We start from the raw sequence: 23245 nt of genomic DNA on the forward strand, positions 1-23245 counted from the left end.
TTCAGGAGCACCATAACACGCCCCTCCCCCTAATTACAAAAGATCCTCACCTGAAGGACAAAGTGCTATTTCTCCATTAGGAGCTTTAGTTATAAAAGCCTGCAATTTCCTTTATTTCCTACACCACTCCTTTCACCAAGAAAAAGGTACCCTTGTCCTAAGGACAAAGGACCCTGCAGACTTCTAATTCTGTGATCTCAGCCTTCTGCAGCCCTCCTGAGTCCTTCCTTTCAGAAAAAAACAAAAACAGACTTCTGCCCTGGATCATTCACTTGTGACTTTATGACTTCTCTGTCACTGTTGGGTCAGGCTGCAGTCAGAGTTCGGGGAGCACCCTCCCTTGAGACTCCTGTAATTTAGTTTTTACTCCACTTCTCTACCTTGTTTTTCTGGAGGCCTTGATTTTGGAGGCAGGCTCTCATTCCATATTCCATTCTCTTTGGCGAAGGCGGTGCCCCCTCAGCCATCCTGTCTTGTTATCATTGGCATACGGCGCTCACATCCTTGGGTTCCATGTCCTCAATCACTGGGCCACTTTGCCTATGCACCCTGCCAAGAAGCAGCTCCGTTCTGGATGATCCACTCGGAATATAGAAAACAGATCAGGGCATTGTGACCGCGCTTCCAACAGGGTGTCCTGTCTTAGTCCTAACCTTATGTCATCTAAAACACCTAGAAACTCTTTCTTACTGTCATCTGCTCTCCTGTCTGTCCTGTGGCAGGAATATTTCAACCTGGACTGTAAGCCCTAAGTCCTTTCTCCAGGTAGAGGGTGATGGGGAGGAGCCATGCTCCTGTTCCTGCGCTCACCCTGTCCTCACTTGTTCTTTTTAAAAATAAGAGCATTCAAATTTTAACATTTTATGGTATGGGTGTTTTGTCTGCATATGTGTCTGTGAACCACTTGCATGCATGGTGCCTTTGGAGGTCAGAAGAGGGTGTTGGGTCCCCTACACTGGACTTAGAAACAGTTGTGAGCTGCCACATGGGTGCTGGCTGGGACTTGACATTGGTCCTCTGGAGAGCTTCACATGTGTCTTATCTCTCTAGCCCTTCTCTCTCTCTCTCTCTCTCTCTCTCGTCATGTAGCCCAGGCTTGCTGTCTAACCCATATTGCTCTTCCTGCGTTTGCTTCTCAAATGCTGGGATTATAGATAGACCTGTGCTACCACACTGGGCATTTTTCATGCATCTCTTGAATTCTAGCAAGGAGGGTTCTTGTGGAAAGCCCCACACGGTATGGTACAGTGGACACTGACCCTTTGTGTCTCCCAAAGTACCACTGCCCATCAGTCCTGTCCCTCCTCTGCTGCATCTGAGCCTCTGGACTGCTTTCTTAGATGTCTTTCTTCCTCCTGGTTTGTTAATGTAGCTATGTTTTCTGACCTGTGAAAGCTTCCTGTCCAGTTTCATAGCTGCTGTAGTTTTGTCTCATTCTGTAGCCCAGGGTTCATGAGGGGTGTATGGGGAGGTCCTTTATAGCACTGGAGGGCCTGTAAAACTCCATGTATAGCTGATAATGCCCTATAACCCATCCCCTTGCCTTTGTCGCTGGAATTATAGGTGTGTCCCACCACACCCATCCTGTAGGGTGTTGGAGATTGAACCCTGAACCTTGTGCATGCAGACAAAGCTACAGCCCCAGCCCTTGCCTTGGTTGGTTTTGATATGGGATCCGGCCACCTGTGTTCTCCTCCCAATTACAGTTATGATAGGTATGCACCATCAAGCCTGGATTTTTTTTTTTAAAAAAAGATTTTATTTTTGATTATGTGCAGGTGTGTGTGTGTGTCTGCCTGCAGGTCTATGCATGTGAGTGCAGGTGCCTGTGGAGGTCAGAGGCATCGGATCCCCTGGGGCTGTTACTGGTTGGAAGCCACCTGCTGTGTTTGTAGCCACTAAGCCATCCATCCCTTGACTCATTTCTTCTTTCCACTCATATTTTCCCAGTTTCTTGGCTGTGTGGTCTCTCACTCTGCGGCCTCCTGGAAGCCATGACCTTCTGACTGTCGGGTCAGCCTAAGTCACACCCGACTGTTCCATGGCCATTGTTGACCTAGTTGGCCAGTCATTAAAAAGATTTAGAGAGATCTGTACTCATTAATAGGAAAGTTTTTATTTCCTTATTTAAAAATGTTTTTCTTGGGACTGGAGAGGAGATTCAGTGGATAAGAGAATTGGCTGCTCTTCCCGAGGACCTGGGTTCAGTTCCCAGTACCCACATGGTGGCTCACAACCATATGTAACCGCCCGTGACTGGGGCTCCAGTGCCCACTTTCGGCGGTGGTAGGTACTAGGCATACATCTGTTGTACATACATATGTGCACACAAATCCCATCTACACATAAACTAAATGTTCTAAAAAACATTTCTATGGACTGAAGAGATGGTTCTGTGGTTAAGAGCATTGGTGGCTCTTCAGAGAGGACTGTGTTTAGTTCATTCAGTTCCCAGCACCCACATGGTAACCCGAGTTCCAGGGGATCTGACACTCTTCTGGCCTCCATGGGCACTGCACACATACGGTGCACAGACATACACGCAGGTAAAACACCCAACACACTAAGTAAATCTTCTGTGTATTTTTTCATTTATGGAGGCCAGAGGGCAGCTTTCAGGAATCAGTTTATTTCTTCTGGCATGTGAGTTCTAGGGAACTCAGTTGTCATGCTTGATGGCAGGGGCCTTCACCCACTGAGCCACCGTGCCACATGCCTGCCCGCCCGCCCTCCCTTCCTTTGTTTTGAAGTAGAGTTAGGACTTATATTTACTTTACTTTTGTTTGTATTTATTTTACATTAAAATTATGCCCATGTAATAAAGTCTTGTTTCTTCAGAGAGACCCTTTTGCTTCCTTTACTGACTTAGGGGCACTTCGTTTCTCTTCGGTGAGAGTCTTCTCTTGTGACAGGGCAGCTTATGTATGTGTTGAACCAGTCATGAGGTATGTGTAGACAGTGGTGCATTGTGGGTATTTTACTCAGTTGGCTGTGTTTGATGATAGAAGAACCTGGGCTGAACCTTAGGTTCTATATTATTCCTTTTCGTTATTGTTGTTTGTTTGTTTTTTTGAGACAGTGTCTCTCTATTTAGCCCTGTTTGTCCTGGAACTAACTATGTAGACCAAGCTGGCCTTGAACTCATAGAGGTCAGCCTGCTTCTGCCTCCAGAGTGCTGAGATTAAAGGGTCCATACCAGCTTCTGCTTTATTCTTTGCAAGTGCTCGTGCCACCTCCCCACCCCCAGGCCCTCCCAAGTGCTAGGGTTACAGGAATGAGCTTCTTATGGTTTTGTTTTATGAAAGAGTTATTTTATTCAATTATGTGTGTATGTATGCACAGGTCTGTGCATGTGAGCCAGGTGCCCTTGGAGGCCAGAGGGGCCAGATTTCTGGATGTCTATCTAGACTTACTCAGGGTTCTAAGCCTTCTGATGTGGGGTGCTGGGAAGCAAACTCAGGTGCCTTGCAGGACCAATATCTGCACTTAATCGTTGAGCTAATTTCTTCAGCGACCCCTGCCATAGCCCAAGATGTTCTCAAATTCAAAATGTAGCCCAACTATGACCTTGAACTTTCTGAATCCTCCACCTCCACCTCCCAGGTGCTGGGATTAAAGTCTGAGTCACCAAACCTAGCTTAAAAATTTTTGGTATTCTGCTGCTGGTCCTGTGTCTAGTCACACTTCTTGACCTGGGCACATCTACTGATTCTGCGCCTTCAGAATGGCGCTCACTGCTATTTTAAAGGGACAGCTTTGAGAGTCTTGTTGGCTTTCTGGGTATGTGTGCCCTGGAAACCATGCTGCAGCTTGGGCCGTTTCATGGATGAGTTCTTAAGGTGAGCACAAAGGTATGAAGCTACTGACGCCATGATTCTGTGACTCAGGGTAGAGATGACCATTTCCACAGATCACCGTATACCACTTATGGAAAGAGAAAGTGAGAGTTTATTAAGAAAGGATTTTACATAGACCTGAGCACGAGCATTAAGAGAGAGGGGCACTTAGGGGAAAGGATAGGCCACACCCGAGTCTGGGTATAGACTTCTCAGGAGAGTTGCATTGAAATGTTTTTATATTTTTGAGTGGGGCTGAAGAGATGATGGCTTAGTGGTTGAAAGCACTGGCTGCTTTTCAGGAGGACCTGGGTTCAATTCCTAGCACCCACATGGCAGCTTACAACTGGCTGTAACTTTTAGTCCTGGGGATGTGATGCCCTCTTCTGGAAGCTACAGGCATTGCATGAACAAAGTAGACTTGCAGACAGAAGAGGGGGAAGAGGTGGGTAGGGGATGGGGAAAATGAGAAGGAAACAATGAATTATGAGAATCCCAAGCCAACCAGAGCTACACGTTGAATCCCTGTCTCAAAAAAAAAAAAAATCAGATTATGACACAGCATATATGATCTCATTTTTGTGGTATAGATATAACTATACATTAAAATGAAGCAAAGGGTCTGGAAGCTTGGTTCAGGAAGAGAGTCCTTACTTAGCATACATGACATTTGGTTTTGTTCTTTAAAACGTATTTTTTTTTTAAGGGAGGGAGAATCAGTATCCTTCAGGAATGAGCTCCCTAATTGGTTATCCAGTACCAAGTCAGCCCTAAACATATGTGTATGTGAACAATAATAGTAAATGTATTTAGCAGGTGTCTTTATATAGTTAAACATGCATACACACATATGAGAAGAATAATTTTTAAAATCTATGAACATGAGGGGGTAGGGGTAGGGCATAATGTAAATACAGTACTCATATATAAAAGTCTTAAAAAGAAAGAGGCAAATAAAAAAAGATTTTTTTTTTTTTGCCCCAGTGTGGTGGTGCACACCTTTAATCTTAGCCATTAGGAAGCAGAGAGAGGCAGATTTCTGCAACTGCAAGGCTAGCCTAGTCTACATAGTGATTCTAGGCTAGCCATTATAGTAAAGCTATATATAGACTAGCTATATAATAGCACTCTGTTTCAAAAAAATTAGATTTATTTGTGTGTGTGTGTATGTATGTACAAGGGGGTGGAGTGGGAGGGGGAGCGAGTGAGCAGGAACAGATGCATGCGTGTCATGGTACATATATGGAGGTAAGAGGACACTTTTGGAAGTTGCTTTTCATCTTCCATTTCTTTGTTGTTGTTGAGACAGGGTTTCTCTGTGTAGCCCAGCTGTCCTGGAACTTACTCTGTAGACCAGGCTGGCCTTGAACTCACAGAGATCCGCCTGCCTCTGCCTCACCACAGCTGGCGTCCACCTTGTTTTTGAGACAGAGTGTCTCCTGCAGTGTCTGCTCTTCCTGCTTTAAGCCAGCTTGGCCTCAAGCTCTCTAGGGATTCTCCTATCCTCGCTGTCATGGGATCACAGTGTGAGCCTTAACTATGTCTGTCTGGGATGCAGGGGTTGAATTCATCTTCAGACCCGTGTGGCTAGCGCGTTCACCCACTGAGCTATCTCTCCACCCCTCAGAGTTTTATTTATTTATGATGAAAATTTTAGCTTTTTGGCTGTATAATAGCTGTCTGAGTTGGATCTATTGGGGAATGTTTGTTACCTCATCACATAAGGAGGCAAGATTGTTATGAGTTTGAAGCTAGCCAGGATACATATTGAGTCCTGGGCCAGTCTTGGATACAGTGTGATAACCTGTTCCAACCAACCAATCCCAAAGTAGACTGAGGGGTTTTTTGTTACTGTTTTTGGAAGGACAAATCCTTTACGGTGTCCCATGGTTTTAAGGGCAAAGCCAGACCTGCCCATGGCCTTCGAGAAAGGGATGCCCCTGTTTGCTTTTCATCCCTTCCCGCCCTTTTATGATGTTTTGATAATGTGCACATGTGTGTCTGTGCATGGATGTGCGCATGTGCGTTCATGTGCCCAAGGAGACCGGAAGCTGTTGGACCTCCTGAAGCTGGAGTTCCAGGAGGCCGTGGGCTGCCTGGGAACCGAACAGCAGTAAGTGTCGTTAGCCGCTGAGCCTTCCCTCCAGCCTCTTCAACCTTTTCACCTGTCCTTTCCTCCCTCCCTGGAAGCTTCCTGTCACGCTGCCTCTGTATTCCTTGCGTAACTGAGGCCTCTTCAGTTTTCCTCACTCTGTTGTTCAGCTAACTCCAGTCTGACCTTCCTGTATTCAGATCTGACATTGCTTCCTGTGCAGTCCTTGTTGGCACTGCCAGCAGGTGCCCCGGAGGTGTCTAGGTTCCCACAGCTTTCCAAGTTGCTGCCCCAGAGCCCTTAGACTGTGGTGTGCCGTCCATCAGCTGAACGCCCTGCTCTTGCCTCCTGGCCCTCGTTCCAGCTTGTACAGTGTCATGGGAGCGTGGGGCGACCCCCGCCGCATGCCAGGGTCCCACACTTGCCCACATCTGCTGCTTTCCACCTATTGAATTCATGGCTTGTTCCACCTGCTTGAATCAGAGACCCCCCCCCCCAAATCTCCTCTTTTCCAGATCTCCCCCCAATTGATGACCTTCTTTAATTTTTTTCTATTGTGAATTTGACTTGTTATCTCATATAAGTAGACCGATGTGGCAGTTGTCTTTCTGTGAACAGCTGCTTTTCTTTTTTAATGACTAACTGACCCCTTTTTTTGTGAGATGGGGTCTTTGGTAGTTCTGCCTGGTCTCGAACTCCTGACCCTGCTGCTTCCATCTCTTTAATGCTGGCACTACGGGCATGCTTGACCATGCTCGGCTCATACTTACTTTCAGATTTAACATTTTTTGGCAACAATATTACACAAAGGATTGTGTGTCCTTCTGTGCATACATTGTCTTTTTATTCTGTTATCACAAATGCTACGTTTAATCTGGTCTGCCAGATTCTCTCATTTTAGGGATATCTTTTCTCTCAGAATTAATAAGCAGTCTAAAATGTGACACTCACAGTGTTGCTTTCCATAGCAACCTTCTTCCAATGGTTTAGGTAGCCAAGTAATCCCTGCCTGTGTGTTGTTATGCAGGGATGGCAGAGTAGGTGTGTGTGTGTGTGTGTTGTGTTGTGTTGGTATGTGTGCCCTTACCCATGTGCGTGTGAATGTGTGTACCCATGTGAGTTCACCCAGAGGCCAGCAGAGGATGTCAGCCATCCTCAGCTAGCATTCTCCACTGTATTACCTTGAGACACGATGTCCCACCAGGAACTTGCTTGGCTTTGGCTAGGCTGGCTGGCAAGCTCCACTGATTCTCGTATCTTCTGATACCAACAGCAATGGGTTACAGGCGCATATAGCCCTATTCAGCTTTTTATTTAGATACTGGGGATTCAAATTAGGTCTCTCATGTTTGTACCGAAAGCCACTGAGTGACATCTCTAGTAAAAATTAAGTCATTTCTTTGGCTTTATCTTTGTAATGACTCAGTGGTAATAGCACTGGCTGTTCTTCCAGAGGACCTGGGTTCGATTCCCAGCATCCACATGGTAGTGTTGCCCCGTGTCCCTCTCAGATAGCCAGGCCCATTGGGGTGCAGGATGTCAGCAATGAGTGTGAGGATAAAGAACACAGCTGGGAACAGCTTCAGGGAACAGGTTTGGTTTTATTGGGTGAAAAGGGGGTATTCATGCCCCTGGGGAGGTCTCAAGGTCTCTGGGGGCAGGATGTGTGTGGCTGTGTACCACTGGCCAGGGCAGGGGATTGGAAGATGCTTCCTCTATATACTCAGGAGTTACAGGGTGGAGGTGGGGGGAGCCTTATAAGGTCAAAGTGAAGGAGTGAAGCCTGGTGGCTGTCAAGATCATAAATCCCTGCTGGGTTGATGGTGGGGGCTGGCGTTATGGCTCTGGGTTGGGATGGGAGAGGTAGCCAACTCCTGCCATCTCATGTCTGAGGTATCTGGGGTTGAAGCTCCCCTCCACCATTCTTCCATAACCCTTGGCCACTACAGTCCCACGTAGTGGCTTGTAACCATCCATAACTCCAATCCCAGGGAATCCGATGCCCTTTTCTGATACTGCACACATGTAGTGTAGTGCATAGACATACGTTCAGGCAAACCACTTAGACACATAAAGTAATGCGCATTAAAAATAACAAAAGAGTACTTTCCTCCCCATCCCCCATGCAGTTTGTTTGTTTGTATTTTTTTCCAGTGCTGATGATTAGCCTCAGGGCCTTGTACTGTCTGTCTGTCTATCCATTTTAAAGAAAGATTTAGTTTTAGTTTGGGTTTAAATGATTTGCGTGTGTGTGTGTGTGTGTGTGTGTGTGTGTGTGTGTACTGGGTACCATGTGCCTGCCTGGTTTCCACAGAGGTCAGAAGAGGACAGTGGGTCCCTTGGAACTGACGTTATAGACATTTTTGAGCTACAATGTCTGTGCTTGGAATTGAACCTTAGTTTTCTGCAAGAGAAGCCAATGCTCTTAACCACTGAGCCATCTCTCCAGCCCCTCCTCCCCCCCTTTTTTTTGTTTTTGGGTTTGGTTTTTATTGAGACAGGGTTTCTCTGTGTAGCCCTGGCTGTCCTGGAACTCACTCTGTAGACCAGGCTGGCCTCGAACTCAGAAATCCACCTGCCTCTGCCTCCCAGAGTGCTGGGATTACAGGCGTGCACCACCACCGCCCGGCCCCTCCCCCCTTTTAAAGATTTATTATACACACACACATACATACATACATATATATATATATATATATATATATATATATATATACACACACACACACACACACACACACACACACACACACACATACACTGTTGCTATTTTCAGACACACCAGAAGAGGGCGTTGGAACCCATTGCAGATGGTTGCTGGGAAGTGAACTCAGGACCTCTGGATGAGCACCCAGTGCTCTTTTTTTTTTTTATTCGATATAATTTTTTATTTACATTTCAAATGATTTCCCCTTTTCTAGCCCCCCACTCCCCGAAAGTCCCGTAAGCCCCCTTCTCTTCCCACACCCAGTGCTCTTAATCACTGAGCCAGCCCTTCCCCCTCTTAGTTTTTAAATTTAATGTGTGTGCATGCACACAGGCATACAAGCCTCATGGGATACTTGTGGAAGTTAGAGAACAATCTGTGGGAGTCGTTTCTTTCCTTCCACTATGTGAGGCCTTAGGTGGTCAAGCTTGGTCTCAGGTACTTTACCCACTAAGCCATCCTGCCTGCTCAAGCCTGTACATTCTAATCATGTGACCTCCCACTGAGCTACAGTGGTAGAATGAAGGTCCCTTCATTTCCTTTCCTCAAACCCTGTATCCCAGGCTGGCTTTTGCCTGTGCTCCTCCTGTCTCAGCATCGTGAATGCTGAGATCACATAAGGGTTATATTCCACTCTGCCAGGCCACACCTTTTCCAGGGCTTTGTGACCCATTACTGACATTATTCATATTTGCCTCTAACTTTTAACATAGACACGTTCACACCACTCAGCAGTTAAACGGATAGTGAGGATGCTTGTGTCTTCCTTCGCTCAGAAGGATTTGCTGCTCACACTTGCTCTGTTATCAGGCTCGGTGGTAGCTTTTATCCGCGGAGCTATCTTGCAGACTGTGTCCTCATTTTTGGTACATCATAGATTGCTTAAAAACAAAACAAAACTTTGTATCAGCCAAGCTCTGAAAATGGTGGGCTGCCATTGCCCTTGACTGTGGACATTCTTTTGGTCTTGATTACATACGTGTCCACTTAGAGTGCTGTTCTAGCAGATGATTGCACAATGGCCTCCTTAGCATCATGTGTGTGGGGGCTTCTCTCCCCGTACTCCAGTTCCTGAATAACTACTTGGAGGCTTATTATTTATGAATAAATGCCTAGGCCAAGCTAGGTCTCTTCCCAGATGAGCTTGTAACTTACATCAACCCATTTATACCATTCTGTGTTTTCCACATGGCTAGTTACCTCTCCTTAGTTTCATAGTCCAAGTTCCTCAGAGTCTGGGTGGGGATTCTTTTCCCATGCTTGATTCTCTCCCAGTATTCCTCTCTCTGCCAGATGTCCCACCTTCTAATCCTGCCTCAGCTCATTGGCCATCAGATTTTATTGACAGGTGATGCTTCTATACAGTACAGAGGAGATTACCTTTACAGCCTTAACCGATGACTTCAGGCATGTACCAGGCAGGCTTCTGCTCAGTTTCTGACCTCATATACTCCAAATGTTGGCACACAGCCCTGCCTGCCAGTCTTCCCACCATGGCCACAACACAGCTTGTCCTCCCTGGACCCTGGACCACTTCTCACCTTGCCTCTGGTCGTGGGCCATCATCATCTGCCTGGGGGGGGGCTAAGTGAGTGGGAGTCTGTCTTTCTTCCTTTTATCCTGCAGCTCCACCTCTGGGTCCCCTACTAGTCTCAGGAATCCCAGTTTCTATGGTGGCCTAGGCTGGTTTCGAGCCCGTGCCAGCCTCCAGAGTGCTAGGGCTGCAAGTGTGAAGCAGCACAGCAGGCTGGTCACTGCCGTGTGACTGACAGCAGAGAACTATGGACTGCGTCATGTGCAGGGCAGAGGCCACATCTGTCTTGCTCAGTCTCTTTCCTTGGTGTCTGGCATAGAATGAAGTGGGTCATTGTTTGTTTTGTGTTTTTGAGACAGGATTTCTCTGTGTAGCACCTGACTGATCAGGAACTCACTATGTAGACCAGGCTGACCTTGAACTCACAGAGATCTGCCTGCTTCTGCCTCCCAAGCACTGGGATCAAAGGTGTGTGCGACCTCTGCCTGGATAATGAAGTTCTAATCAGTAAATGCATGGCGCGAGGGAGGGCATCCTCTGCAGGGCAGAGGATGGACGGCCTTGCCTACCATCTGTGAGTTTTCTTTCTGTTTATTCATTGACTTATTTATTTACTGTTGTTTGTGTCACATGTGATCAGAGGTCAGGCTTTGGGAGCCAGTTCTTGTCTTCCACTGTGGGTCCTAAGGACCTAACTAAAGTCACCAGATGGAAGCTGCTTTTATCCTCCTGAGTTCTCTCCATCCCCTGGGTGGGGTTTTCTGAGGATAGACTTTGTGCCTCCAGGCAAACAGTGGTTCTAGTTTCATTTCTGTTGCTGTTATAAAACATCCTGACCAACTGGAGTTGGTGGTGCATACTTTCAGTCTCCCTATTTAGGAGAGAGAGGCAGGTGGTCTCTGAGTTCAAGACCAGCCTGGTTTACATAGTGGGTACCAGGCCAGCCAGGGCTGCATAGTAAGACCCTGTCTCAAAATAAAACAACAAAACAAAATATGCTGGCCAAAAGTGACTTAGGGGAGGGAAGCATTTGTTATGCTTATAGTTCCAGGTCATAATCTATCACTGAGGGGAAAGTCGAGGCAGGACCATAAACAGCTAGTTACATCTCGTCCACAGTCATGAGCAGAGACAAGGAAACACAGAGACACTGCTTGCTTACCAGCTCTGCTCAGCAAGTCTTCTTCCCTAACATAGTCCAGGATCGCCTGCCCGGGAATGGCGGTCTGAGTCTTCCCACACCGGTCAACAGTCAAGACAGTCCCTCACAGACATACCCATAGACCAACCTGATCTACGCAACTCGCCAGTTGGGGCTCTCTTCCCCGGTGATTCCAGATTGCGACTAGTTGACATTTAAAACTAACGAACATGGTGGGAACAGCTAGAGGGATGTGGCTGATGTGGACTCCTGGGGCTGGAGAGCTGCTGCTTGCTCTTCATTCTGCAGTGGGAGTGGGGGCGTGTCCTGCCTCTGAGAGCATGAGGCAAAGCTGGAGTGAGGAGAGGAGCTGAGTAAGAGGTTGTGCTGATCCTCGTTCTCATCTCGTTTTTCTTTCCTTCCAGGTCAGGACAGAGAGGTGTGAGCAGGCCTTCTGAGCCGCTGGTCCATCATGGCGGGTAAGGTGGGGTGGGCCGTGTTGGGGTAGATGTGAAAAACATAAAGTATCTGGCCCTTGTCCTAGCCCTCCTTTCTGTGTGCGCTCTTGTTCGCTTGTCCCCCAACCCCCAACTGTGGCTTGTCTGAGAATGTCATAGCTTCATCTAGCCCTGTGTTAGAATTTGAGCCTGGGGACCTGAATCGAGCATCTTCAGAACCCTGTCTTACCCTCCAGTTAACTACGTCTCAGCCTGGCAGTCTACCCATTCTCTGGTGTTACTATTGTACTTTGAGACTTTTTCCTCTGGTTTCTAAAGGTTCAGAGGTACACGGTGCCAAAGCTGGCGAAAACTTTAAAACCCATGTAGCCTAGATCTAGTCCCCTGAATAGCTGAGGTCTGGAAAGGGGCAGCGCATTGAATGACTAGTGATGAGGTCGAGGCCAGAATCCACGTCTCCAGACTCACCCATGCCAGAGAACTTGCTCTATGTGTGGAGAACACTTTACCCCACGGCAGCTTTTATTATTTTCGTGTTCATTTGATAGATGCTGTTTTAGCACCTCTGATTTCTTGGCCTATTCGAGAAGTAGGGACATTTGGGTGGGGACAGCAGAGCAACCAGGGCACAAGGCCAGGAGTATATAGGCTCTATAGGCAGTCCAGCCAGGAGGGGAGGGGCGTATAGGACCTATAGGACCAAGAAGGGAGGCCAGGGGAGATAGCCAAGGTAATGCCCTGTGCTGTGTCTCCCTCCCCCACAGAGAAAGTGAACAACTTCCCACCATTGCCCAAATTCATCCCGCTGAAGCCATGTTTCTACCAAGACTTCGAGGCAGACATCCCTCCTCAGCATCTCAGCTTGACCAAGCGCCTCTACTACCTCTGGATGTGTGAGTGCTGTAGGGATGAGGGTGAAGTGCTGGCGTTGGGGCGCGGGGGGTGGGGGGATGGGGGGGGCGTGCAGCACACCCTGCTTTCCAGCTGTAGCATCTGCATGGCCTGGGAAATGCCCCGCTGGTCCCCAGCAAGCTCACTTTCACTGGCCGCTTGCCCACTGGGCCTCAGTGTCTTTCATAGGCCTCTCTTTTCTTCCCCTCCATGTTCTCTCTTGTTCACAGAGTGGGGTTTCTCTTTGCACTGCTTTTTCTTTTTGCTTCTTTACCCCTCCCCCCTGGAATACTTTTCCAAGGAACCTGTGGACCTGTGGTGATTGCCAAGATTCTGGATTTGGAGAAGAGCCTTTCTTTTAAAGCCTCATGTTTCTTGATGTACTTCTCAAAGAGAAGAGCATTCAACTGGGAGTTGGTTAGGAGACATGGAGCCTGGCTTGGATGCTCTGCTCCCCAAACAGCAGGCTCTCTGTTGTAGAAAGAGAGTACCGCTCACGGATAGCTGTGGTTTCAGGCAGCCAAACGGTCTAGGGTTCTAATGCTCTGAGGATTTGGGGAGGAGAGTTTAGAGGAGCCGAGTTGTCATGGTCTGAGACAGGCTAGTGGAGTGGTGTTGTCATGAGGTGTATAGACTTGACTTTGCTCAGGGCTCTCAGAAGATACTGCTTAGGAATGTGAGAGGGACAGGCTGTAGTGTGACTGCAGTTGGCATCTGTTACAGGTGACACTGCTGTGACTCAGCCCTGGGCTCCATTCTGTCAAGAGGGTAGTAGAGAGTGCTGTCTTGGGCTAGTGAGTATCTCAGTTTGGGAAGAAGGAGTGAACGCTCTTGGTCCACAAGCCCGATAACTTGAGTTCCGTACCTAGAACCCATGTAAAAAGATGGATGTGATGTTACATACCTGCAATCTCAGTACAGATGGATGTGATGTTACATACCTGTAATCCCAGTACAGATGATGTGATGTTACATACCTGCAATCCCAGTACAGATGGATGTGATGTTACATACCTGTAATCCCAGTACAGATGGATGTGATGTTACATACCTGCAATCCCAGTACAGATGGATGTGATGTTACATACCTGCAATCCCAGTACAGATGGATGTGATGTTACATACCTGCAATCCCAGTACAGATGGATGTGATGTTACATACCTGCAATCCCAGTACAGATGGATGTGATGTTACATACCTGTAATCCCAGTACAGATGGATGTGATGTTACATACCTATAATCCCAGTACAGGGCAAGATAGAAGGCAGAGACAGGGCACAAACACCTGGACACTAGGAAGGCTGGCTGAATTTGGAGTGTAAAGTACAGAAACAGGAGGGACCGTGCCTTAACAAGGTAGATGTAAAGAGAGGCTCCTGAAAGTTGTCCTCTGACCTCCACATGTGCACTGTGGCAAATACATATACGGACACACGGACACACGGACACACGGACACACACACACACAACAGAGCGGGGAAAGGAGAATGAGAATAAAAAGCAAGCAAACAAAAATCAGCATCTTTACAACAGTTCCTTCATGGGGCAGTAGTCAGTAAGAGCAAAGGGTCAGGCTCATAGACTGTCCCACGACCTACTGTGGCCTACGAGCAGAGAAAGGTCTCCTGCCCTATAATGTGAGAAGAGGAGAAGTTGGACAGATATGGGTAGCCTGTAGATATTGGAAAGAAAATGAAATTACATCTGATGGCTTCTGTTTTTCCCATTAAATAAGGAGGAGAGGACTGGAGAGATGGCTCAGCAGTTAAGAGTACTGTTTATTCTTCCAGAGGACCAGGGTTCAATTTCCAGCACCAAGATGGAAGTTTACAACTGACTGTAACTCCAGTTCTAGGCTCTCTTCTGGCCACCACAGGTACTGCATGCGTATACAGATACACATGCAGGCAGAATACCCATACACATAAATAATAAAAAATAAACAGTTTTAAAAAAAATATATGGAGGAGGACTGAGGGTCAGGGTTTTGGGGAAGGCAGGTGGGGTTAGCATCCTTGCCTTTGTAGCAGAAGGTGAGGATGCTAACCCCAGCCTCCAAGATCTCTGAGGCATGCCCAGGGTCATCTGAGGTTGGTTTCTATGACTTTCTAGTTCTTTCAGGCTTTCCCAGGGCAACACCTTTTTTTCTTAAGGGTATTCAGCTCAAGTAAAGACATGTGTTATGGTCATTCTGGGTTAATGCACAGCTTTAATTCCTGCACTTAGGAGGCAGAGGCACATGGGTCTCTGTGAACTCAATGCCAGCCTTGTCTGCATAGTAAGTTCTGTGTCAACCCGAGTCGTACAGTGAGAACCTATCTCAAAAGAAGAAAGAAAAGGGTGTATAACAAAGAATTGCAGGCTCTGAGCTGGACAAGGAGAAGAGTGAAGGGAGAATGCCTCATGGCTGGAGAGGTACTGGCTGAGTCAGGGGTGCCCTTACTGAAGACAGGGAGAATTGCAACATACATGCTAGAGCAAGTGAGCTAGAGATGGGTGAGCCAGGGAGGAGCCAGCTAGCCAGCATGAAAACGGATGGTGTCTTTTCTATGCAAAGAGTCAGGCCAACGGGCCAACTCTGACAACCCGAGTTTGGTCCTTAGAGTCCATGTAGTGGAAGGAGAGAACCGACTCTGACTTTCACATATGTGCACCATGGCAAACACATACACACACATATATTACAGACACACACATACATAGACACACACACACAAATTGCTGTTTTAAAAGAACAAGCAAAATTAGTAAGTATAACAATGCTCTAGGAAACTTTGGAACAATCAACAGGAATGGAGGAAACACCTGAAATGCACAAGAAATATCCATATTTGTTATGGGGGCCCTGAGATGGGTGCAGCTGCAGAGGTGACATAGGCTGAGTAGGGTTAGGGGAGCATTCTGCCTGACCCCTGGGCTCCTGGAACTCCACCCACGTGAGAAGATCTGGTCCAGAAGCTGGATTTAAGAGCTATAAATATCTTCTTAAGTCCTTGCTAGGTGCCCGTCAGGTGCTTTGGTCCTGAAGAAAAATGTATCTGAGCCTTGAGATTGAGAAGATCGAGCAGAGGTGGCTGACTGGGGCCAAGACTGAGCCCACCTTCCTGTATTGACTTAGCAGGTCTTTGGAGACTCATCCGATGTTCAAGGAAGAGCTCCTAGGTCTGAGGACCTAGGTGTGTGTTAGTGCCAGCATCCATTTTCTTTTCTGTAAAATGAAGCGTCTTTAGACCTCTGCTGGCTGTGACGGAGTGATCTGAGTTTTAGGATCTTCTAGGTGAAGTGAGAAAGGAAGAGGAGTCTGGATTTCACCACTGAGGAATTTCTAGTCTGGGTGATGGATTGAAATTACACTTGGGGAACTGCAGAGCAGCCCAGATCTGCAGGTCAGAGGATAGGATCATAGGTAAGGAAGACATCTTGGAGGAAGAAGATAGTAGTCTAAGAAATGTGTCAGACAAGGACTGAGTTCCCAGCCACTGCTGTCCACCCCACTGAAGTGCCAGGCAGGTGGCCTCGTAGTTTGAAGAGATGTTTTTAGGTCCTTTTTTTTCTATTTCCTGTCCTTGCTTTGTAAGAAAAGATAAGATGATCTCTTTCTTTGGGGTTGGTGATTGCTGTGGTCTGGGAGGACCAAGGGCCGACTTGTGGTCTTGTGGATAGATAGGTTTCGGCCCATTTACAAGGCCTTCAAGTAAGTGGTTGGTGCTGACCCAGCTCCTACCCCTGTTTCCTTCTGACTGCTATTCCACACTCCATCTGCTGTTCACCTTTGATTGGGACTATTGCATGCTAAGCTCAATTCTAACGCTGCTCACCCAACCCCTCCCCTCACACCCCAGAGGCCTTTCTTACTAGGACAGGACCCCAAGGCTTTGAGATCCTTCCAGGGGCCTTGCTGGGCAGAAGCTCTGGGTTCTTGCTCTAGAGACTCTTAGTTACTGGGATTTCTCAGACTCCCAAGGGTGGACTGGGGCAGTGCTGACCCAAGCTCCCAGCTTGCTTTCTTACAGTCTGTATTGTGTGTGTGCGTGTGTGTGTGTGTGTGTGTGTGTGTGTCTTGTGTATTCATTGGTATGGCTTGTGGGTCTTCTCTTTCTCTCTCTCTGTATGTATGTATTTGCATTTATGCATGTATGTCCATATTTGTTCATTATCTTGCCGCTTGTCTGTGTTCTTGCTATGTATTTGGTTGTGCGTCTGTATGGAATCCCTGGTGTGTGTCTCCATGTCTGGACACTCACATATCTCTGTATGGACTTTGGTGTCTCTGTGTGTATCTGGTGTCTATCTCTGTGTGTGCATGTGCTCCTGGGTCTGCAGTGAACAGCGTCACGCTGGCCGTGAACCTGGTGGGCTGTCTCGCGTGGCTGATCGGAGGCGGGGGAGCCACCAACTTTGGCCTGGCCTTTCTCTGGCTCATCCTCTTCACACCTTGCTCCTACGTCTGCTGGTTTCGGCCCATTTACAAGGCCTTCAAGTAAGTGGCTGGTGCTGACCCCAGCTCCTACCCCTGTTTCCCTCTGACTGCTATTCCACACTCCATTTGCTGTTCACCTTTGACTGGGACTGTCAGGTGGAGCTTGGGATTCCTGGGAGTTCCTGGCTGGGGTGAGAGGGTTGGGAGTGGGACCTTTCTTAGTTCCTTTCTTCTTCAGTCTACCTTTCTTGTTAAGTTTTGCCTATGGTGCTGTCTTGGTGGAGCTGTCCATCCTTGCACCAGTGGGGAATAACTGATTAGGTACCAAGAAAACCCTTTATTCATGTGGAAGCAGCCAGCTAAGACCCATGGATACTATTCACGGGCCAATGATATCCAACTCTGTGCCAAAGGGAATACCTATCTATGCATTGATGGGGTGCCAGTGAGTGTCTATCCAGTGCCAACTGGGATTTTCAATTTTTGTTCCATTAGAGCTGCATATAGCAACAAGGCTGAGTTGGTGCCAGCAGAATATTCATTTCAGTACCATGGAGCCGTAAATCTCTTTATCAACAGGACTAGCCATTTATGTGCCAATCAGCTACCGTTGTGGTGTCAATAAGGTCTCTTTTCTATGCCGCTGAGACTTTCTGTTTCTGAGCCTATAGAGCCACCCAGCCCCATTCCAGTTCCTTGATAATGGAGCTGCTTGTTTTTCCCACAATGAAGCCATCTAGCTCTGTGCCAGTAGGGTCATTAATCTATGTGCTGGGACGGTCCTTTTATGAGGACATCCCTTTCTTGCACACAGGCCTAACTCAGGGAAACCTTTACAGATCTATAGATGAAGGCTAGCCTTCTACATTCTCATTTAAAGTGCTTGGGTTGTTTGCTTGTCCTTATGCCCAGAGGAGCTTCCGGGTTCATGAGTGCAGGGAAGCCCAGTGCCCCTGCCAGGTGACAAAGCATCTTCTCCGCTACAGGACAGACAGCTCCTTCAGCTTCATGGCGTTCTTCTTCACCTTCATGGCTCAGCTGGTTATCAGCATCATCCAGGCTGTGGGGATTCCAGGCTGGGGTGTCTGGTAAGAGGCAAAAGTCTGACCTGGGCCGCTGGAGTAGCACACGTGTTGTTTGCTTGCCTGGGTGCTAAGATACTTTGCTTTTATGGGCACTTAATGGCTTAATATGGATAGAAAGAGAGGCTTTTGGGTTGTGGAGTAGCGTTCATCATAGATTAGAGGGGAAGGGAAACTGGGGAGGGGTGTCCGGGTAGCCAAGGAGTGTCAGACTTTGCAGGAAAGCTGGAGAGGAAAAGCCTGGCTCAGGAGCTCTGGGAACATAGGCTGTGGAATACCAGAAATATGGCCTCTCTGTGGCTCCTCCCTGAGGAGATGATACTTGGGATGGCTCCCGGGTTCCCTTTTCCTACATCATAGCCCCACAGCTGGCTTCTTCCTACAGCGGCTGGATTGCCACCATCTCCTTCTTCGGGACGAACATTGGCTCAGCGGTGGTGATGCTCATTCCCACGGTCATGTTCACAGTTGTGGCCGTCTTTTCCTTCATCGCCCTTAGCATGGTATGTGTCAACATGGAGGGTGAGGGGGTGGCTGTGGGAGGGGACTGAGACCTGAAGCCATCCCTCCTCCGGGTTACAAGAGGCTTCAGGAGGCTGAGATGATGGGTAAGTGAAGATGGTGGGTAAAAGGCTTGCGTCATGAGCATTTGGGCCTGAGTATGGATTCCCTAGAATCCACAGCCTGACATGGTGGCAAATGATCACAGCGCCACAGCCAGGAGCAGAGCAGAAGCAGGAAGATTGGAGGTCTTAGGGCGGGCCAGCCTAGCTGAAAGGGTAGAGGTCAGAGAGAGAGTGGCGTTCTCAAATAGGAGGTAGAGAGCTGTGGAAGAAGATGGCTGAAGTTGACCTCTGCCCTCTACACAGACAGACAAGTGAACGCCCTCTGTGTTTGCATGTGACACACATAAGTGGGCTGCCTGCCGGGGAGGTGCCCCAGCGGCAAAAACACTTGCTGTGCACTGTGAGATCTGAGTGTGAACACCTGCACCCTAGGTGCTCATAGAAGCCAGGCACTACGAGCACCCGACATCCTAGCGCTCCTGTGGCAAGATGGGAACCGGAGGCAGGAGACCTGTGGGCCAGCTAGCCTGATGTACACAGTGGCAACAAAACAAAACAAAACAAGAAACCTTGTCTCAAACTAGGAGGAAGGCAAGAACTGAGACTGGAGGCACACACACACACACACACACACACACACACAGAACACAACATAGAAGTCTTCTGAGTTACTTACTCTGAGAACTGATTTTTTACAAAAGGATCTGTTTTCTGAACAGCTCCCCACCCACTTTTTAATGTTGTCATTATTATTATTATTACTATTATTATTATTAATTTTTGGCTTTTTGAGACAGGATTTTTTTTCTGTAGCCCTGTCTAGCTGTCCTGGACCTCTCTCTGTAGCCCAGGCTGACCTTGAACTCAGATCCACTTTTGCCTGTGCCTCCCAAGTGCTAGGATTAAAGGCGTGCACCATCATGCCCAGCTTTAATCTTTTATTTTTATTTTTTGAGATAGGAATTTATGAAACTCAGGCTGGCCTCAAACTCGGCCTATTGAAGAATGACACACCTTTGTCTCCCCAAGGGCTGGGGTTCCAGGCATGTGGCAGTCACTGCTCCTGTTTTTGTTTTTTGTTTTTCAGACAGCCTCTTGAATCATGCTTCTCCTGCCCCTTTCGGGCCTGCTGGATGCAACGCTGTGCCCTGCGTGCTTTCCCCTGACTAACCATTCCCTATGGTTCTTTCTCCAGGTTCATAAGTTCTACCGGGGTAGCGGAGGCAGCTTCAGCAAAGCTCAGGAGGAATGGACCACCGGAGCGTGGAAGAACCCACACGTGCAGCAGGCGGCCCAGAACGCAGCCATGGGGGCTGCGCAGGGCGCCATGAATCAACCGCAGACTCAATATTCTGCCACTCCCAACTACACGTACTCCAACGAGATGTGAGCCAGCCAAGCCCACCAGGAGGCAGGGCTGGGGGCCAGTGGGACAGGGGGCTCGAGCCACATCATCTGTGTGGTGACCAAGCAGGGTTCCCCCTTCCCTTTTCTCCTCCCCAACTTTGTACAAAGAATCAGAGTTATATATATATATATATATGTATATGTATATGTCTGTGTCTATCCCCTGACCCCACCCTTTGGGTCCTGCCCTTGGCACACCGGGAACTACACACTGCACAAGAAGTGTTTCTGTGCATTGGTAGCCAAGTCTATGTCCCCTTGTGAAATAATGTACAGTGGAGATCTCTTGTTGTGGTGCTAGATGTATGTTTAGAACTAAACCAGCCCCTCCATCCATCAGGTTGTCCCTTCTGACCCTGGCCCAGGGACTCCACGGGGCAGGGGGAAGCCCAGCAGAGAGCCTGCTACCGTGTGCAGGATTATGAGCCTAAGCTATTTCTGCCTTTAGTCCCATTGGGAAGCAACAGTATTAGTGTACGTGGTGATAGGCAGGTTCTAGGGGGTGGGACAGAGACAATGCTCCCTTGCTCCTACAGTCCTCCCTGTAGTCCTCCCTCAACTCCCCCTCCCACCTGTTTCTCCCTCACTGTGAGATTCTTTGTGCTCATTTCCCTAGCTGACTCTCCCAGATCTTTTTCCTCCCCAAGTAGCTTTTCTTTGTCTTCCTAAGGCTGAGTGTCTCAGTTATGTCTGCTTTTAAGACTGCCCAGATCCCCCAAATCCACTCCCCAGTTCCAGGAAACTGGCCTGGGAGCTGAGCCAACCCTGATGTGAAAGGGGCACACAGCTTGGGGGTTCAGAGCCCATTTGGTCCTTGACACCCAGGGAATGGAAATGCAGAGCTGGTCTCCTTAATTCTGAAAGTCCGGCCTGCAGAGGCGGGCTTCTCCGTGTCTCTCCTTCTCCTGACCTCCATCCCTTTCTGCCCAGATCCACTTTAGCTGCTCTGCATTTCCTGCTGGGTTGTACGAGGCACCTGCAGGTGTAAAGGGAGTGGTGGAGCAGAGGGCATGCAACTCATCATTGGTCCCTGGGGGAGGTGAGGGCTTCTAGCTTCTCAGAGTGACCACTGGATTCCCGGGAGAAGTAGCTGTTCTAATTGAGCCTGGCAGAAAGGAGAGAGGTCAGAGGCCAGGTCTGAAGGGGGAGGATCAGAGAAGTCAAATAGGACCCACTGAGAGGGTGGCTCTCCTCTGCAGTCTCCCTTGCCCTTGGCTACAGGACACATTCTGTGGAGATGCTCCGGGGCCCAGTTCAAGCTGCAGGCACAATGTCCTGAATAGGATGCCAGTCAGCAGGGAGGAAGGGAAGGAGGGCTCTGCCTTTAGTTTACTGGGTTCTGCCCTCCCCTCCTCTTCCGTTCAAGAGAACTACAGGACTTGATTTCTGGCTCTTCCTGAGTTCTCTTGGAACTCCCTTGAGTCATCTCTCGCTAGACTGATCTTAGTTCCTGGGACTGTATCTTTCAAGCAGTGTGTGGACGTGTCTGGTAGCATATCCCCGCTCTGTGTGAGGCCTGAGGTGGGTGGGCCTTACCAAGGAGCAGCTGGCTGTCTCTCACCTCCTTGCAACAGAAACCCACCTAGGCTAGGGAGACTGGAAAAAGGTTGATTTGCCTTGGATCCTAAGACTTGGTTTCAGGCCACCTCAAAGCTTTGATTTTTCAGCTTCTTCCTTGTAAGAGAACCAAGAGTGTGTGCAAAGTTCCCTTCCTATTGACTCCCTGGGCTTAGTTGATTCTCTCCCCTACTGTTTTCTCTATGGAGAGCAGTTGTCATAGCTCCTGCCACCCTAAGAAATTCTAGGGCTAGGTCCTCTCTTCTCCTCTTCCCCTCTCCTGGCTCCCCTTCTCTTAGTCCTCTGGTACTTCCAGAAGGGCTGTGATCCAGCTGCCAGCCTCGCATCCACAGCTGTTGGATGTTTCCCCCAGTCAACTTCCTGTCCTAGCTGCCTTTCCTCTTTCCTGGCTCAGACCTATTGGCCATGCCTGGCACTGCCCTTGGGAAAGCCTGTTACCAGTGTCTGGCCCAGCTGCTCAGGCACTGGGATGCTGCATCTCCAGGCAACTATGCACTTTCATGAGGAGGGAATGAGAGAAATGGGGCTGGACACAGATGGTTTGCTTGAGGGGTGTGGTGGGAGGGCCCAGTTGATGCTGGCCACCCTCCTGTCTGTCGCCAGCCAGTGACCTGCTTTTGCATTCTCCTGGGGCCCACTGCCCCTTGTTTCTGAGAGACACAAACTATCCTCTCATTGGCAGTTGACCTGCCTGAGCCAGTGTCTATCTGTGTAACTGGATGAACATAATAAAGGGGATCGTTTGACCCTGTCTATTCCGTTGTGTTACTTGTCACCATGTGGGTCTCGAGCCTTGGTGTGGGATGTGAGGCAGGGGTATGGAATTGAGTTGAGTGGATCTGTGACTTGGTAATCTTGTGATGCCAAAAACCGTGCACTTCTTTGTGATCCTTCCTCTGAAGCAGCCTTGAGTTGGCCATGAAGTAGTTGCCACAACTACCAGTTAGGAACTAGGGGTGGTCGGTAACACTGAGTGAGGGGAATGGCTTGATGGTGCATGTGGACAGACACCTTGACCAGGGCAACACTTATAAAGGGCAACATTTAATTGGGGCCGGCTTACAAGTTCAGAGGTTCAGACCAGATCAAGGCGTCCTAGTAGACATGGTGCTACAGGAGCCGAGAGTTCTACAACTTACTCCAAAGGGAGTCAAGAGAAGACCAGCCTCCGGGAGCTAGGAAGAAGAACTCTTTGCCCCCCCCCCCACAGTGACACACTCCCTCCAACAAGGCCACACTCTCTCCCAAAAGGCCACACTTCCTACTTGTGCCACTCCCTGGGCCAAGCATACTCAAATCTCCATAGCCCTTAATGGTAGCACTAGAAGACTGGCCCTTCCTCAGCACCCATGGCAGGTCTCTTGAAGTTGATTGAGCAGGCTCAATGACTGTGTAAGTTCTTGAGACTTGGTTGCTGCAAGGTAACGACTACAATGATTCGAATATGCCGACTCTTTGCCAAAGGTGTGCCCTCTAAGAATGCTGTCCAGACCCTCTGACGGCTATCCCTCAAGATTCCTCTCAAGTAGCA

General features: G+C 48.5%; 1 protein-coding gene and 1 long non-coding RNA gene across 11 annotated transcripts in view; one reads left to right on the plus strand and one right to left on the minus strand.

Annotated features, from left to right (window-relative positions):
- The window catches only part of Scamp5 (secretory carrier membrane protein 5), a 25427-nt gene extending 2962 nt beyond the window's left edge, over nt 1-22465 (plus strand). For 2 of the 7 annotated variants that reach the window (XM_052188235.1, XM_052188237.1), the window contains exons 2-7: nt 11736-11789; nt 12533-12661; nt 16985-17141; nt 18068-18169; nt 18549-18666; nt 19925-22465. In XM_052188235.1, the coding sequence (XP_052044195.1) occupies nt 11783-11789; nt 12533-12661; nt 16985-17141; nt 18068-18169; nt 18549-18666; nt 19925-20119 (708 nt within the window). In that variant the 5' untranslated portion in view covers nt 11736-11782 and the 3' untranslated portion in view covers nt 20120-22465. Of the gene's footprint in view, nt 1-5912; nt 5950-10525; nt 10744-11735; nt 11790-12532; nt 12662-16984; nt 17142-18067; nt 18170-18548; nt 18667-19924 lie in introns of those variants that run through there. The other 5 variants (XM_052188240.1, XM_052188239.1, XM_052188236.1 and 2 more) reach the window with 4 other exon arrangements.
- On the minus strand, nt 13552-13985 carry LOC127689011 (uncharacterized). Of its 4 annotated transcripts, none has more exons than XR_007978815.1 (3): nt 13896-13985; nt 13748-13858; nt 13552-13636 (listed from the first exon to the last, which is right to left on the minus strand). It is a non-coding gene; the product is annotated as an uncharacterized LOC127689011 (long non-coding RNA). The 4 variants fall into 4 exon arrangements; XR_007978816.1 differs by having other exon boundaries at nt 13711-13858; XR_007978817.1 differs by having other exon boundaries at nt 13582-13673; nt 13711-13784.
- Nucleotides 22466-23245: the final 780 nt, after the last annotated feature.

Source organism: Apodemus sylvaticus, chromosome 7 (genome assembly GCF_947179515.1).
Source record: "Apodemus sylvaticus chromosome 7, mApoSyl1.1, whole genome shotgun sequence".
In the NCBI taxonomy this organism is placed as follows: Eukaryota; Metazoa; Chordata; class Mammalia; order Rodentia; family Muridae; genus Apodemus; species Apodemus sylvaticus.